Below are 15,927 nucleotides of genomic sequence, written 5' to 3' on the forward strand. Positions count from 1 at the left end.
TGCTGCACCACAAAGAAGCTGCCATGATTTACCCACCCACTTCCCTCTCTGCCCTGCAGAACACCCAACAAGAGGCATTCACTAACTGCTCGAACTTGCACATGCCTGCATTTCCACTGCAACATCCCTCTTTCTTGTCTGAAGTCATGCATAAAACCCAAGGGCAGTTGTCCAAAATTGGCGCTGGCTTCTGTCCAAATTGCACTTCCCACTTTTAACTGATACATACTTGTTAAAAGCAAGCCTCATGCAAATAGGGTAATGTACATCATTCAAAGAACCCTGCTCTCCATATGGAATATCAGTCTCTTGTTTTTTTCCCTTTCTTAACTGATGCAGCCATATCCATTCTCGTCTGGGATTGTGCACTGTAAATCAGAGACAAGGAAATGAAACAGATAGAAGACATAACCAAACTGGTTATGATCACAGGTAGGTCTCACTGGAACAGACAGCAGGGATCTTAATGACTCCCAGACTCTCTGAAGGCCTTGAGCAGAGGACCCTTTCCTAGAGGTGCCCCTTTGGCTCCATGCGCCCTACAGGTGATTCCCATTTGCCTACACTGATGGCATCTGCATGCCTCAGACAGCTGCACTGAGTTCATTACATACAACTTCTCAGGTCTGACTGATGAGGGCAAGGCATTCACAACCTCACTGAACAAAACTGTTCCAGAGCATAAGGAGCTCTCTTGGTTCAGCATCGCTCAAACGTGTCCCCACTAGCCAGGCACTACCCGTGATCAATGAGTCCACACTGAGCTGGTGTGTCGAGTCAGCTCATCTGAACTGAAAACATGTGCTCAAGCACTTGTGATCCTGGCATACCAGTCTGAGAAATTCCTCTGCAGCAGCTCTGATCCACCATACCTTCCATGTCCTTCTGCATGCAAAGCAAAGGAGGTTAGGTAAAATTCCCACAAGAGATGGGAGACAATCAAAATGCACTTTCAGGGGATCAGTGTGAAACTTTTTCTGGCTGAAGTGAAACACGAAAGTCACTTCTCGTACTTGTAAGTAAGTTTTAAGTTTACCTACTTTCAGATAAACTACTTCAGGTTAACACTGACATGTTTAAGAGCTTGAACATAATGTTACATTTCTATAGATGTATTTAATATAAATATACTTGGAAAAGATGACCAAGGAAACCTGATTGATACAACAAATACATTTGGTTGATATTTGTCACTAAAGTTAATTTTGCTTGGAACCAAATTCAAACATTTGCATAGAAAAAATTCTCTGACAAGGCTTAAAATATGGTAAGATGGGAAAATAATTCTGGAAAATAGTGGATACTCTGGATACAAAGAAATAATTTTACAAGAGTCATACCGAAATTCCTTATAATGGAGGTTGCAGTAAGAAAAAAATCTCATCTAAACTAAACATGAAATAGCTTACCAAACCACAGGGTCTATTTTCTTCTTCGATTTGTTGTCTAATGATTTTATCCCACCCCAAAACACAGGTTTTCCTTCAACAATTCAATTCACTGAAATAACACACACACCTACAAAACTTCTTTTTTTTTCTCAGTAGAAAACAAAGCAAAACCACACATTAATTTCTCTAACTACAAGTGCTGGCCCTCAAGGAATGTAAGGTTAGGTGGAATAAGCACTAAGAAGCTACAAATTTAATCTGGCCAGCAATGGAACATGGTGTTTCATTCAGAAGAGGCAATATATGGTACATTATTACGATGTAGGTTAAATAATGCTTACTAGCAAACAACCAGCAGCCAAGAGAGACAGCACAAACTATACAGAATCTAAGTAAGTGTCTTGCCTCCATTATCTGTCAAGATATTTCTAAATGCCAGAGGAGGAAGAGAGGCTGTTGTGTGGGGTTTTTTGGGTGTTGTTTCAGGTTGTAAGAGAGTATTTTACCGTACGCCTGTGTCACAGCCATGGCATGGAGGTACAGTGATCCAAAGCAAAGTATATTTACTCTGTATTTCCAAAAAACACTGGCTTATCCACATCAATTTAAAAGTAAATGCACAGACTCCATGGACAAAGTAAATAGTAAATGCACAGACTACATGGACATTTCTATCACTTAAAAACGTTCTTTTCTATGCACTTTCAAAAGTTGCAGAAATGATAATGATATCTTCAAGCCAGCTAAACTCTACTCTTTTCCTCTTCAATTAAAAAAAAATCCTTAGTCATCAGCAAGGCATGTTCTGCTCTCCCGTAACTACATCCATTACTCACATGACTTCTTCCTGCCCAGATCTTACATCATGTCATTGTTTTAAGTAATGCTTTGGACCATCTTCAAATCTCTTTAACCCTTGTGGCTTTTACCTCAGTGTCCTCTTCCAGTTCTCCATGTACATCTTGAATGTGTCTCCAAAACATTTTACAGGTATCTCCTCCCATTGGAGGATACAACTCTCAGTTTTTGCCTTTCCAACCAATCCCATCTTTCCAATCCTGCCCTTAATCTTCTATTCCCATCTTCTGATCACAAATGGCCATAGCGATCCTTGAATCTTAACTGCCTCATAGTCCACACACCTGGGATGTTTGCAAAGGCTGCCACATACCCCATTCCCTTATAATCTACAACTTTTTCCTCAGCCCTTCATCTAAATCATTCACTTAGGACTACTTTTGCCTCATTTACAGAGACCCTCCCCTCTCCAGCCAACCCAATACCATCACAACCACGTCATGCAATCCACCAAGGGCCAGAAGTAGATCTCCTGTTGTTTCAGTATCCTCAGCCTACTAATCTCTCAGCCTCTAGCTTTTAGACACAACAAACTGAAGTTGTTTGTCCCCACTCTCACTTCCAGCCATCAGTCATACCTATCTGGTCACCCCCAGCCCATCAACCCTACCCTGAATAATTTATCAGCCTCCACCAAGTGTACTATCATTCAGCATTTCGACGTGTGCATAGCTGGCCACTGTACAGGAATGATGCACCCTTTGTAACTCAGAAAACCTCTGTCCCTCGTTGGGATGACACCTACTGTAATAGATACAAAGGCACATCATCTAACAGAGGACAGCTTTTCTTTCCCTCTTACCAATTTTCAATTTAGAACTAAACAATTGTTAACCTGCTTTCCTACATGAGTTGAACTTCATGGCTTTCCTTTACTCTTACTGCTCACACACTTACTGCAGTTATTTCAAAACCAGCCCGCAGAGGCTGTGAGCACCTAGCTTTCACAACTAGCTGCTCTGACCACTGCTGCAGCACAGCAACTATACAACACCAAAGGCAGGTGTCAAATGCCACATCAGGGACATTTTTTGGACCAAGAGAGATCAGAATACCTAGCAGAGCTTAACTCCCTTGTAAACAATATAAAATTGAACTGTAAGCTAAATGTTTTACAAAGCAAATATAAACCTCACTATTGTTTATGTTTTTGAAACATACCCTGTGTTACACAGATCATCAGGATGAGCTGAGCAATCCAACAATTATTATTCATCTGTCCCATAAAAGCACCTGAGAGAACTGACAAAATGACAGTTTGGAGACAACCTGGGCACCATGCACCGCTGAAGAACTGCAATTTCACTTCAAGTAGCCTGCACTCCAGCTTATGTTCAATAGACACTCTCAAAACTTCTTAAGCTCTTAACCACTAAGAAAGAAGAAATTTATTCAACAGGGAACAATATTTTCCTGCTGAAAGTATTAATAAAAATACTTATTTTCAAGGTCTTTTCTCTCTTACAATATCCAGGTAATACTTTGGCAGGACAATCCTGGCTCTCACCCACAAGGGAACTAGAGCTTTATTGCTCCCATACACTGATTTCAAACTACACTGGGTCACCCCAAGAGTTCCTTCCCAGAGGATATAGTTTCAGCACTAGTTCCAGAGACTTGAACTTCTTTCTTCATGAGGAGAAAAATGTTTCTGTAATAGGCTGACCTTTCTTCAGATATGTTGATATCTGAAGGATGTCAGTTCATTGTGAGAATTTGGAAACTGGCGTGACTCCAAAGGCTCCACATATTTTCAGAGTGACCTTGCCTGTAACTTTAACCCATTAAAATGAAAGTGCATGGCTGGAGAGGAGTAGTACATACTTAAAAATCTCACTGTGATTCAAACACAGATTTATTACCTGCACCAGTGATTTGGTGGCATCAGTTCACAAAGGCAAAAGACAACACATTTTATTCCTATGACCTTCCTGCATTCTTGCAACTCACATGAAAGAGAACAATGGAAATGTGGCTGAATGTGAGAAAGCACCAAACTGCTAGGGCTTTTGGGGAGGGTGTGGAGAGAAACACACATACTAGAAAAAATCTAATAATTCCCCACCCAAGCATTGCTAGTGAATGACCTCACTGGTTTCCTACATATACTCCAGCAGCTTTCCTGCCATCACTCTGTTAAGCCAAGCAATGATGTCAACAGTCCACCTGTGAGAGTGATGTAGCCCTCTGGGTCATGGTCTCAGAGAACTTGGATAAAACCTGTGCCAGTGTTAATTAAATACACCTCTTGTTTCACTGCTGATTTCCTCTGATAAGGCCCAGCTCATTTTTCCTGGAAAGACTTCCATGCTGTATGGGAACCGGAGCCAACCATAACAGAAACCAAATATTGCTTAGAGAACATGAAGACAACATGCTAAATATTTAGTTTAAAAAAAAGTCACTGCATATCAGCGCTGGGATAAATACAAATCTCATTACTTTGCATGTGCTAGTGACAAGGCTAAACTACAAATGCTAGTTACTGCAGATAGTTTATTATCCTTCAGCAGTACTTATCTCTCTCATTTGTAATGCTCTTCCCAATTACATTGGAGCAGAACTCTAACAACCTGCTTTACTGATAAATTCTGACAGGCTAGAATACAAGAAGTTCGCCCAGTAAAAAATATGCTTGGAGAATGGAGTTGACATTTAATTAGCATCAGAATTATCACTACAACTTTAATGAAAAATAGCATTTTTTCCTGCCATCAGAAAAGGTCTTAGCTGTAAGAAGGTTCTGAGCATCTTAAGCATTAAGGAACCTCTCCATTAATACAATTAGCCAGCAAGCAATGGAAGGAAAAAAAAAAATACACTGCTCCTTCTTTTTTTCCTATATAAAGAAATCTAATCCACTGTCATGACTGGATGTCTCCACTATATGCTGTCACTGGGATTTCAGTAATCCCTCTACCCATAGCACTGGCTTCCAGCCACCTTAAGCCCTCAGGACATGCCCTTTTATACTTGCTTTATTCTTGCAGACATTTTCAGATAGCTTTATTAGTAGGAGCACTGTCAAAGGAAGGCTTTCAGTTTTGAAACCAGACATCAAAAATATTTCTTCTTGCGCATCTTAAAAAGTAACACTAACCCTAAGACTTAGTTGCTGACAACAATGCACACAAATAATCTGAAAGGTGGCAAATCAGAAAAGTGATCTCCAAAGTAGTCGTACAATTATACTATGAGAGTTTGTTTCATGATGATCACAAGTCTTCACTCTGAAAGGCAGCAAGTTGGACCTCTTGCTATAAATTTAATTCTAAAGAAAGAACTGTGTGGTAACAATGTTAGGGATACATTCATATTCATTCATTCATTCTGATTTGGAGCAATTGTGATGGTTCCAAGAAGTGTTCTGTCCCACATTCCTGAGCATTACATTCCTGAGCATTAGCAATATTTTCCGAACAACCAGTGATCGATGTCCATGTATTTACATTTTTACCTATTGGGGATCTTATGTTTATACAGTACCTCACCTACAAACTCACTTGGAATACATAACACAGAGTATACTGCCTACCCAGCTTGGGATATGGGAGAAGTTCCATGACTAATACAACCTCTCACCAAAGTCAGGCTAACTAACTTAGATGTATTTTTTACACTCTCCTCCCATAAGAAATCCCATATATAAAAAGTCCTTCATAAGAACTGCATTTTTTGGTTCTAAATGGAAACAGAAAATGAGAGGTAATCCTTGAAATTGTTTGGTTTATACTGCTCCTATGGACAGTTTCTACGGATTTATGACACTGAACTGCAGCTAGTTTGTAGCAAAGCATGCAGGGTGTGACTCATTCACGAAGCTCAACCCAAGAATATTTCATTCTGACATCCAACAGAATAGCTCCCTCATGGATTTGAATTAGTTGCTGCTCATTACTCACATGCACTCCTTCTCATAACTTCATGACACACAACTTGCAGTGCAAACTTGAATCCAGGCCATGAAGGTACTAGAAGTTCTGACAAATTTTATCCTGTCACCAGTAATTGGAATTTGGTCTTACACAATTTAAATACACAGCCGCACTCTGCTTCTGGTGGATGTGCATAATGTGGTCATGCAGAAGGAAAGCATATCCCCAAGTCCAGTGACTTAAAGTGACACACTTTCCTGAACTCCAGGAACCCTCCTGGTCAGAAAGTACTTCCTTCCTTGTTTCAAACACTTGATTGTTTCAGAGGGAATTCAAAACAATAGATTAGAAATTTTCAACCTTTCCTAAGTGTACTGCTACACAAGGAAATCAGGCCGTGCTCTGGGAAGATGAGATAACATTGGGAGAGTACTCTTTCCGGAAATGCAATGGCTTTTGCATCCCTCCTCTAGCACCATCCCATGAATCAGCTACATGTAAGTAATAACTCTAGCTACGAGATGTCACATGCACTTCAGCTGCTGTTTGGATTAAGATGTGCGTGGTTGGCAGAAGGCATGAGCCAACTCACTTCTCAGCTATTTTGATAAGGCCTGTAAGGGAAGAAAGTATCAGGAGCTTCCGAATCCGAGTCTGTACTTGTAAGGACGGGTAGGAAGAAAGGATGACGACTGCCTCTTTTTAGCACCTCATAGTTTAAATCTCTAAAAAAGGAGAAGGAATGTGCTATTATTTCTTCAGTTAGAAATCTACCCCTTTCCACTATAACTTAGTTTTACAGGACCAGTAGTGATGTTCACAAAGACTGGGAGCAGATCAGGCTCATCAGCTGAAGAGCACTTATTTTAAGCTTATTCCCCAGCACAAGTCCTTTAATCTAAATACATTAAAATTGTTTGTAATGATGGAGGAAAGATTTAAAATTTAGAATACAAATATCTAACTAGTTATTTATGGTCTGCAATTTGAATAAGAAAAGGCAGTGGACAAGTAAATTCATTTTTCTGCAGCATTAGGGTGCCTAAATACCCTAGACTAACCTAAAAACAACAGCAACAGAAACAACAGCAAGAGCCATTCTCTCAGACCCGACAGTCAAAGCTCTTACATGACATGGCATTTTCTTGATTATCTTTTCCTATCAGCATAGAGCTATGAAAAGTTTGAGGATAAGATTATTATACAAAAACAAGAACTCACATGGTTCTACACATTATTTTTAGATACAAACAGGAAATGCACTTCCCTCTCAAGCTGGGTCAAAGGGGAGTTATCAAGTAGAATACTTTGCACTCACCGTTCCTACCAGAGGGTAGATGAATCCAGCTCCGATGCTGGCTCGCACATCGCTAATCGGCAAAATGAAACCAGTGGGAACACCCTTCCTCTCAGGCTGATGGGAGAGGGATAGGTGAGTTTTTGCCATACAAATGGGAAGGTTTCCAAATCCCTAACAAAAAAAGGAAAAAAAAAAAAAGAAAAAAAGTTTTTAAATTCACAGTAAAGACACATTATGTTTTTGTTTTGTTATCAGTATCTTCTGGAAACCCTAAAGTCCACATAGCAATAGTTAATTTTGGTAACAGCTAATAACTCAGAAGTGGGCCGAATATGGTCTTATACATGTTATTCTCTCTCACCTCAGGCCTCTGTTGCCAGAGACTTGGCTGTAGTGATACCTAGCTTCTAGAGTGGGTTCTCAACCTACAGTTAGGTGCAAAAGTTGCCTATGCAACAGCTAAAGTGTGCTGTTTTCAGAAAGGGTCCACAACAGGTACCTCACTTAACATAAAACCTGTACCAACTTAATAAAAATCTAGCACAGCAGTTCCCTCTGGGCTCTTATGACCTAGTTTGACACCAATTTGAGACCAGGATTCAGAGTCCAAAATTTTCTAAGGGTAGTAATGGCTTCTTGGGGGTAAACGCAGATGGTAATCATGTTACTTTCCTTTGTTTTTAAACAAAACAAAAACTGCATGAGGTGATGGCACCCATTTCTCTAATGCCAGTGTACTAGTTACTGAAAATGTGGGAGAAAATCAGGAAAAGTGCCCCAGCAGCTCTCCCCCCATTATTTGTCTCCAAGTTATTGATTAATCTTGAGTCAGGCACCTTCTACTCTTCTGTTCAATTCCTTGACAAACAGGGCCAGTTCACAAGGCCAGGAGGAGAGGCAGTGCTTCAGGGAATTGTCTCTGCCACCCACTGCTGACAACCCTTTAATGACATTGTGAAAATATTTCCTAACACTACTAACATTTAGACTAAAAAATGGATTAAAGAATCACAGCACAAAAAAATAAAGGCATGGATTATTTTTCTCCAAGCACACTAAGTAATCTTTTCCATTTAGAAAAATCAAATTAATTCTTAGGACATTTGCATTATAGGGAATGTGGCTACACTTCTGCCTGTCTGACCAAGTTGCTGAAGTTTACTCCGGGATTTTCCTTAATATATTGTCCATAGTTTCTACTTTCTGACAGAAAGTCTCCAGCCACATTTATACCCAGAAGCCATTCCACTACAAAAACCACATTCACCTCTCCACATGTTTTCAAAACTTTTCAAACTGTAACATGCTCCCACATGCTTTAGGATAGGTGATCTATTTCATGTTCTAGTACTCACAACTCCTTGAAAATAATAGGAACAGAAAGAAATCAAAAGATTTTACAAATATTGGGACCTTTGTCATCAATGTGCATAGCTGTGCACAGGTCCTGCTGTGTTTGCAAACCCTTCTTTGCAGGCACAAATGAATACTCATATGCTGAAATTGGATGTATCTGCTAGCTGCAACTTTTGCAGATATGCAGTTACCACGTTTAAGAGAGTAACCCAAAATTACCATACTACATAGAAAGTACAGTTTCATGGACAATCTCAGAAGTATTCTGAATGCTGTTCATATCTCACAGGAGATCGCTTTCAAGGTTAAAACCATTCTGTTCTATGGAATCTAAACCAATCCATACTGATCTCCACAGTTCAGCACCACAGGTAAGCTCATGCTTTTCAGCAAAGCCTGACTTAATGTTCTGGTCTGAGAACATTTTACACCCTGAGGTTTCCCAAGACTCGCATCCAGCAAGTGCCTGTCTTCATAATTCTCTGGTGTTCTTACCTGCTGGGTGTAACGATCCACTTGTGACTGCGCAGTGGGAGACAACTCTATATCCTGAGCTCCATACACATTCTGAGCAATGATCCTTATTTTTTCAACAATAGGAAGCTGCAGAGACAAGGAAATAATACAAGGATGAACATTAGCCAAGAGAAACTAGGATCTTGTTTGCTGAGTGAGATCTCTGAATCTCTCATTTAGATTCATCCTTGTCAAAAGGGCTTGCTAAAGTATGAGACAAAGTAAAGAGCACTGGTGATGGATATGATACGCAGCTACAGGTACAGGAATTAACAGCTGTGATTTCAGCTACTCCATCATTTGGAAGCTGCACAATTTGTGCATTACAGAGTTGACAACATGAGCTTATGCTCGCCTGAAGTGGGGGAAGAAAATTACTGCCATCTAGTTATAAAAATCAAGAGCTAACTCACACTGCAGATAGGAGGAAGCAAGCTCCACTGGGTTAACAGGGATCATTAGACAAAAAAGTTTCATTCCAGAATAAAGATAACCGACACAACCAGTGGACAAGGCAAGGTAGGAGGCAGCCAGGGAATGATCCTCTGAGAAGCAAGGAATTCTAGGAGAAAATTCCTGACCCATCACTGCTCCTTTGATTGTGATTTTCTTTTACTTATTATTATTCTCACCTCCTATCCTTTCTAACATGCATATTTTAATTGTAGCTTTGATATTGGACACTTTGGACACTTAAAAAAAAAAAAAGTGAAAGCATTCTAGAATTCATTTTGAAACCTCAAGTCACTAAATTCAATCCCAGTCTCCAAGAGTATTCACATCACATTACTCAGCTCGAACTGGACAAGTTCTGCTTTCATGACTTCTATTTGAAGGCAGATGCAGACTCTCACATTCAGTCTGTCAGAAAACCCTTAACAGATTTTCAAGAAAGTTTTTTGTGGTCAGATCAGGCACTTACTTTTTGTGCCACCATTTTTGTGCATTTAAACAACCCTTTCCTATTTCCTTGTTCTCTTTCCTTTTGTTTTTAATGACCGAGGAGACAGCAAGTGTGACTCCTCCAGCCTACTTCAAACAAGTCGTTCTCTGACTTCTTTCAATAGGAACAGGATGATGGAGGAGGGATCTTACCACCAGTTCAGCTAATTCAGTGCTGACTACAGATGGCCAGAGATGTGTGCAATATTAAAGGGAATATTTCATCAGTAACTTGTAGCATATTTAATTAACAACACACATGGAAGAAGTGCTAAACAAAATCCAGAGATATCACTTAGGGAGGAAGACTTGGTAATCTCAAGCAATACAAAAAGCACCAGAACACAAAATAGAAGTGTTTCATTTTATTCTAACAAAGGCAAAAAATTAATTAATTTGTGAATAATGAACTCTATCTGGTGCATTTATAGGAAGTTCCACAGTTAACCACATTTTTGCAATGCCTGTCTGGAAGTAGTTCTTTTTCTGCAAAGATACATCAGCTGAAGGGTTTGTGTCAGATCAACCTTTTTTGTATTTATGACTGAATTTTAGAAAAATTAAAGCTTACATTAATAAAGAACTCCAGTAACAGAGGCATCACAAGAAAAGAATCTCACCAGACTTCCAAGTACCTTAAATGTAAGGCAGTTAAAAGCTACTAAGGCTCAGATAAAATCCTCCCTCAGATCTGAAATTTCAGACAGGTTTAAAGAAGCTTCACAAGACACTTTCTGAACATGCTCACTATACAATTACTGCACCTTAATTGGGTGGAATAATATCACATTCCTAACATCAGGCTTTTTACAGGAATCCAAGCAGTGCAAAAAAATCTAATCAGGATTGGAGATAGCACATTGCAAATATCCTGGGTATAATTCCTGGCAGCAGTAAGCTGAATGGAATACTTAGTGCCATGGACAGCCATCACGAGATGAAACTTGTCTCAGGGTGATTATTAAACACGTTCATATCCATGGCAGTTTTCAACACAGTGGGAGAAATGCAAAACATGTCTGTTAATTTGCCTTTTGGGTGCTGTTTGCTTGCAGTCAAGGACTAACAGCAATGGCAAATGGAAAGGCAAAAGGCATTCCATTCCCTGTTGTCAGCAGGCCAACATCGAAACTAACAGCTTTCTGCTTAAACCTCAGTAAATTCATTGAGATGGAGATGGACATTTAGATTCAACTTGCATTTATGTCAAAACATTTCAACCTAATTTGACAGCAGTATAATTACTGCGCCTTCAGCCCCCTTCCAATGACCATAGCCGTATTTTCCAAAAGAAGCCCAGCAGGGCTCTGGCTAATATCACAGGAGAATGCTTTAATGACAGTGGTGGCACTCTGCTTCTCCTGGCATATGTGCAGTGTCTTGCATGACTGAGTCTGAGCTGGACAGTCAAACCGTATCCCTATTGATTTATGGTTCGGGGATTTTTCCTGGTTTGTTTTTCCTTTTACCAGAATTTCAGATACTTCTTGGGTCGGTACCCACACCTCAGATTTTGCAAATGTAACCTCAGAAGAATCACCATTGGGGAAGGAATTGTGTGAGTGTGAATGGCAAAAAAAAGTGGTTTCCTGACACTGTCATGTTTTTGCCAGGCCTGTGCACACAAACAGGTGAGGCAATTTGTGCGTGGTGTTAGAGGAGAGTTTGAGCCTATTTAATCTCAGCAGAGGCAAGACAAGTCCTGGCTGAGCCAAATTCAGACAGAAACCAGCAGGAAGGCACAGATGTGCTATAGACATTAACACACTCTCAGATATGCTTCCTTCCTGAAGTTTCAGGAGTAGGGAAAGGAGTACACTACACCATGCTAAGGATCCACCTGTTTCCTAGTATTTAGTGGGACTTTTAAGGCATTATCTGTTTAGAATCACAGTGTAACAGGGCATTTCAAGCTAAAAAGTTTCCTGTGTTTCAGTTATCAAGTAATAGTGCAGGGAAACTTCACTTTAATTTAAAGAAACGTTTTCCACACTAAAAACACCTATTGCTTTACATGAGAAATAAAAATTCATTTTGCTTGGAAGTGCCATAATGGTATTTAACAGAAAAGAAGTTCTACTAATTCAAGAGACATTTTACACAGCAGAAGCCTGGATGTTTACAAGACCCTTGTTTAGCTTAAGGTTTTCAACAAAACTGTTGATTATTCAGCACTTCACTATCAAAATAGTATCACTGATGGGCAAAGACATACACCATATGTAGCAACAATGCTAATTCACATGGAGAAGTGGGCTAAAAAATAAGACTCATTGCACAAGTAACTAAATCATTAGGCTGTTTTAAGCTGGATTTTTGCTCCAGCTGATACCAGACTTATCCATAAAAAAAAAAATCATGTCAACTACCTATTTGTGCCTTATATACTTTAGTCAAATGTCTGCCAGCAGAAAAGACATATCTCAGATACTTTTAAAAAAAGAGTAATTTCTTATCTGTTGTGGTTTGGGAATGGTACTCTCCAGTTCAGTGTGCCCACCAAGATCCTCCAGGAATCCCTTCTCCCATGAAGCAACTCCTTTTCCCCAGCAATGATGTGACACAGTATAGAATAACCTCCTGGCCATGCTCCCTTCCAACTACTGCAAAAATTAACCCCATCCTTGCCAGAAGCAGGAAAATATCTCTTTTTTTTTTGTCTGAGAATTTTTTACAATGGCCTAGGAAATTCCTGAACCAGTTGTTCATTCCTACTAGCAAACTCCAATGCAGCACCCTCAGCCATGCTGATGCAACCGTTGTCAGGCCAGCAGCAAAACAGTCTTAAGGAAAGGAGGATGAAAAGCCACATCTGAATGGTGTGTTGATGCACCCCTATCAACAGAAACTTGATTCCACAGCACCTCTGTCATCTGGACAGCTAGGGTGAGAAGGAAAGTTGTAAAATGTCCAGGGTGTCAAAAGCACAAAAGATTTAGGATCAACAATAAAAGCTATTCCTCTTCTCAGTTCCCTTAGGTAAAGTTGTGAGTGTTGCACAACACTTAGGCGACAATTAGGTGACAGATAGACAATAGACAGTATGGATTTAGATAAAACCTGACTTTTACAGATATGCAACTATGTATTAGTACTAATGCTGAAGGAATTATGGCAGCTTCAGAGAATTCGTTCCAAATTCAATGTTAGCTTCCTGAGAAAAAGGTAACATAAAATACTTACTGTAAATTTACATTGACTATGAGAAGATGCTACTGGGCCACACAGTACAGTCTGTGTGGCCCAGTATATCTGCTGACAATTCAGTAGGTTTCTCTCAGAAACAACCAATCTTGCCAGTCCTGCCAGAGAGAATGTGCACTTCTGAAATCTCACACATTTAGAGCTACCAAAGGCATATGCTGCTTCTGAGGCAAGCACAAACACACGTGCTTGCTGAGGCTGCCAGGCACCCACACCATAAACAGGATTATCTCCTAGGCTGAAGCATAACAAGTGCTAAAGCACAAACTGCTTTCACAAAAACAGTATCTGTGTAGCTGTACATTTCATTACTTGATAGAGAATGAATAAAGCATGAAATCAGCACTGATAAAGATGAGAGCCTGTCATCCCCAAGGCTGTATTGATTATCTAAGATGAAATCATACCAGTGTTATCATCCAGCCATACTGCCACTTCCAGTCCATCTCACTTGCAAGACATGATATTAGTGCAAAGTGGTGCTGTTTATTACACAATCTTCTTTCTTCCCTTACTATTGAAGCAATGGTTTCACCAAAACATAATTTAATAGTGCTTAATTTATGCTAAACTCTTCTCACATTTCCTTCACTCTTCATATCTTCCTTCACTTCTAACAGCCAACTTCAGATTATCATTTTTTCATGTAGGGCTTGGTAAGGATTTCCATGGACAGCAGACCAGCTACAATAGATCCTCCTTTCATCCTCATTTCCTCTGCTGCTCACACTCACCCATGTGCCAGTGCAACTGAGGCAGCACCACTGTTTATGCAGCTGCACATACCAGAGAAAGTGATCCAGGCTAAAACATATCCCTATTGCAACCCATATCAGTTCATACATCCACCTTATCATAAAGGCAGAGCCCATGCGAAGCAGGAAGAATTGCTCAAACTGTTCAAATCTGAGCACTGAAATGTACCAGCAGAAAAAGCGAGTTGGGGCAGGGACACACACCTTGGCTGGGATTCCTGAAATCAGTCTTGCTGCCAAAAGTCAGTATTAAGTGAAACAAAGCATGCACATTACCAGGGATCTCATCTGAGGCTATGCTCAAGATTTCCATCTTTTGCATCCTAATTTGGACACCTGACTTTTTTAAGCTCTTTAGCTACTCGAGAAAGGAGTTAATCTTTTTAACTCCCCACAGACAGTCCCTGAGACTGCTGAAAACAACCCCTATTCCCTTCCTCCTTCATTTCTTCTGCTTTTAAACATCCTCCTGACTTCCTCACCAACAGAACACATCTCTGCAAAGCCAGAGACAACAGCACTAAGTCCCTAGTCATACTACATTCCACTAGGTTGCAGCTAAGCCACACTTCTAAGAGAAGCCCTGGTATTATCTAGTTCAAATTGAGTACCATAAGTGAGCGTCCATCAGTGCAGCACTGTTTGACAGGATCTTTTCACTGTTACACAACATAAATACTTAAAACTACTTTATTCTCCAACAAAACTAAGATTCTGTTGAAAAAACATGCATTTAACCAGAGAATACACAGAAGCACTATTCACTTGTAACTTACACATTTAATACTTCAAGTACTTTAAACATTCACTTTAGTCTCAATGCCTATTTTTAATTACGACATCACCAGTTTAATTATAAGGTGACAACCTCTGGTCTTACTGTTATCCAGCTGTTTGTGTTTTAGCAGAAATTCTTAATATAATTCAAAATTCTAGGCAGTGGCACTTTTTTTTTAACCTAACACATTCACTGAAAGCAATAAAGAAGAATCGCTGGTTGGCTAAGTGAAACAGTATGCAGACATCACTCATTCCTCTTCTTGGGAAGGCTGCCAAATGAAAACATGATGGGAGTATGGCTGAAGGTGCTGTGTGGGGTGACAGAGTGCAGTGCTAAAACAATAGCTGACTCTGCACATTTGAACTCCTAGCTTTTCCCTTGGATAAAATAAAAATGCATTTATTAAAGTATCTGTATATTCTGGTTCCAGAAGTTCTGTGGCTGACAAAAGGATTTCCAAGTCTTTAGCACTCCTCTTCCTTTGCTGACACAGGACAAGAGTTTGTTTTTTAATTTGTGAAAAAGCATTTTCAGTGAAGTTAAACAGTTTGTGAATCAACACCTAAGCCTGTGGCCTTTAGAGATTTGGTTTGCATTTCCCCACCTTTGAAACCACAGCTGTGCCTAAGAAAATTGCTTCATGCAAAGAACAGGGAAATAATGAAAACAAACATAAAAGTACAGTGCTGTCAAGAGCCTACATCCACAAATAAAGAGATGGAGTGGCAGAAAGACAGTTTCCAACCCTAGAACACCCAATTCAGTGAAACAAGTGTCCAGACTCCACAGAAATCTCTTTGATGGGAGTGGGAGGAGTGGGTGGTACAGCCCTATGAAGCCCAAAGAATTCCTCTTTGATGTGGCTTCACTGCTACATGTCTTACCAGCAGTAGAGGGGAGGGGGGAAATAGTTTAAAGCCTAGCATATGCTGCAGGGCAGCACAGCCTG

At 40.0% G+C, this 15,927-nt stretch overlaps 1 protein-coding gene across 1 annotated transcript in view; it reads right to left on the reverse strand.

Annotated features, from left to right (window-relative positions):
• MTHFD1L (methylenetetrahydrofolate dehydrogenase (NADP+ dependent) 1 like) overlaps window positions 1-15,927 on the reverse strand; it is a 148,188-nt gene that overhangs the window by 40,709 nt on the left and 91,552 nt on the right. Inside the window, exons 25-26 of the mRNA XM_082301184.1 lie at window positions 9,276-9,383; window positions 7,443-7,595 (exon numbers count right to left, since the gene is read on the reverse strand). Of these exons, the coding sequence (XP_082157310.1) occupies window positions 7,443-7,595; window positions 9,276-9,383 (261 nt within the window). The remainder of the gene's footprint in view (window positions 1-7,442; window positions 7,596-9,275; window positions 9,384-15,927) is intronic.

Source organism: Coloeus monedula (assembly GCF_965178545.1).
Source record: "Coloeus monedula genome assembly, chromosome: 2".
NCBI classification, from domain to species: Eukaryota; Metazoa; Chordata; class Aves; order Passeriformes; family Corvidae; genus Coloeus; species Coloeus monedula.